The sequence below is a fragment of the Pterocles gutturalis genome, unplaced genomic scaffold (genome assembly GCF_000699245.1).
Source record: "Pterocles gutturalis isolate BGI_N339 unplaced genomic scaffold, ASM69924v1 scaffold17204, whole genome shotgun sequence".
Taxonomy (NCBI): Eukaryota; Metazoa; Chordata; class Aves; order Pterocliformes; family Pteroclidae; genus Pterocles; species Pterocles gutturalis.
Genome location: NW_010133557.1, coordinates 1 through 498, shown reverse-complemented (window position 1 = coordinate 498; position 498 = coordinate 1). Strand labels below are relative to the sequence as shown.

At 59.2% G+C, this 498-nt stretch overlaps 1 protein-coding gene across 1 annotated transcript; it reads right to left on the bottom strand.

Moving 5' to 3' along the window:
* Nucleotide 1: 1 nt before the first annotated feature.
* LOC104467498 (feather keratin Cos1-1/Cos1-3/Cos2-1-like) lies at nt 2-247 on the bottom strand (the record flags this gene model as incomplete). The annotated part of the gene is made up of 1 exon (XM_010081289.1): nt 2-247. A coding segment is annotated over exon 1 (246 nt), but the record flags the coding sequence as incomplete, so codon positions are not given.
* Between the last annotated feature and the right edge of the window lie 251 nt (nt 248-498).

Genomic DNA, 498 nt, shown 5'->3' with positions numbered 1-498 from the left:
CCCCGGAGGAGATGGGCACTCCCTCAGAGCTGAGGATGCTGCCAACAGCAGCCGAGGTGGAGGATCCCACGGCGGTGTTCTGAGGGAAGGAGCTGAGGATGGGTCCAGGCAGGGTCACCACCACGGGAGAGGGCTGGATGACAACATTAGAGTCCTGGCACTGCCTGACACAGGGCTCATTGCAGCTGTTGGCCAGCGGGGTTGGGCCGCAGGGCTGGCATGGCAGGCACTGGTTGAAGCAGGACATGGCTTGTGTCAGGAGGTGCACCTGGGAGAGAGGGCAGGGGAAGCAGAGCAGAGCACATGGGTGAGGAACAGCCACAAGGGTGCCACATCATGCACTGGAGATGAGAGATGGAGGTGTTGTACAGAGCTCCAGAGGTTAATCTTTCCACTCATGCCGAAACAACCTTGCTTGGAGCAACTAGGCCTCTGGATGTCCCCTCCTAGCCCAAAGCTCAATTGACAACTCAGCCAAGACCCAACCTCTCTCCATGG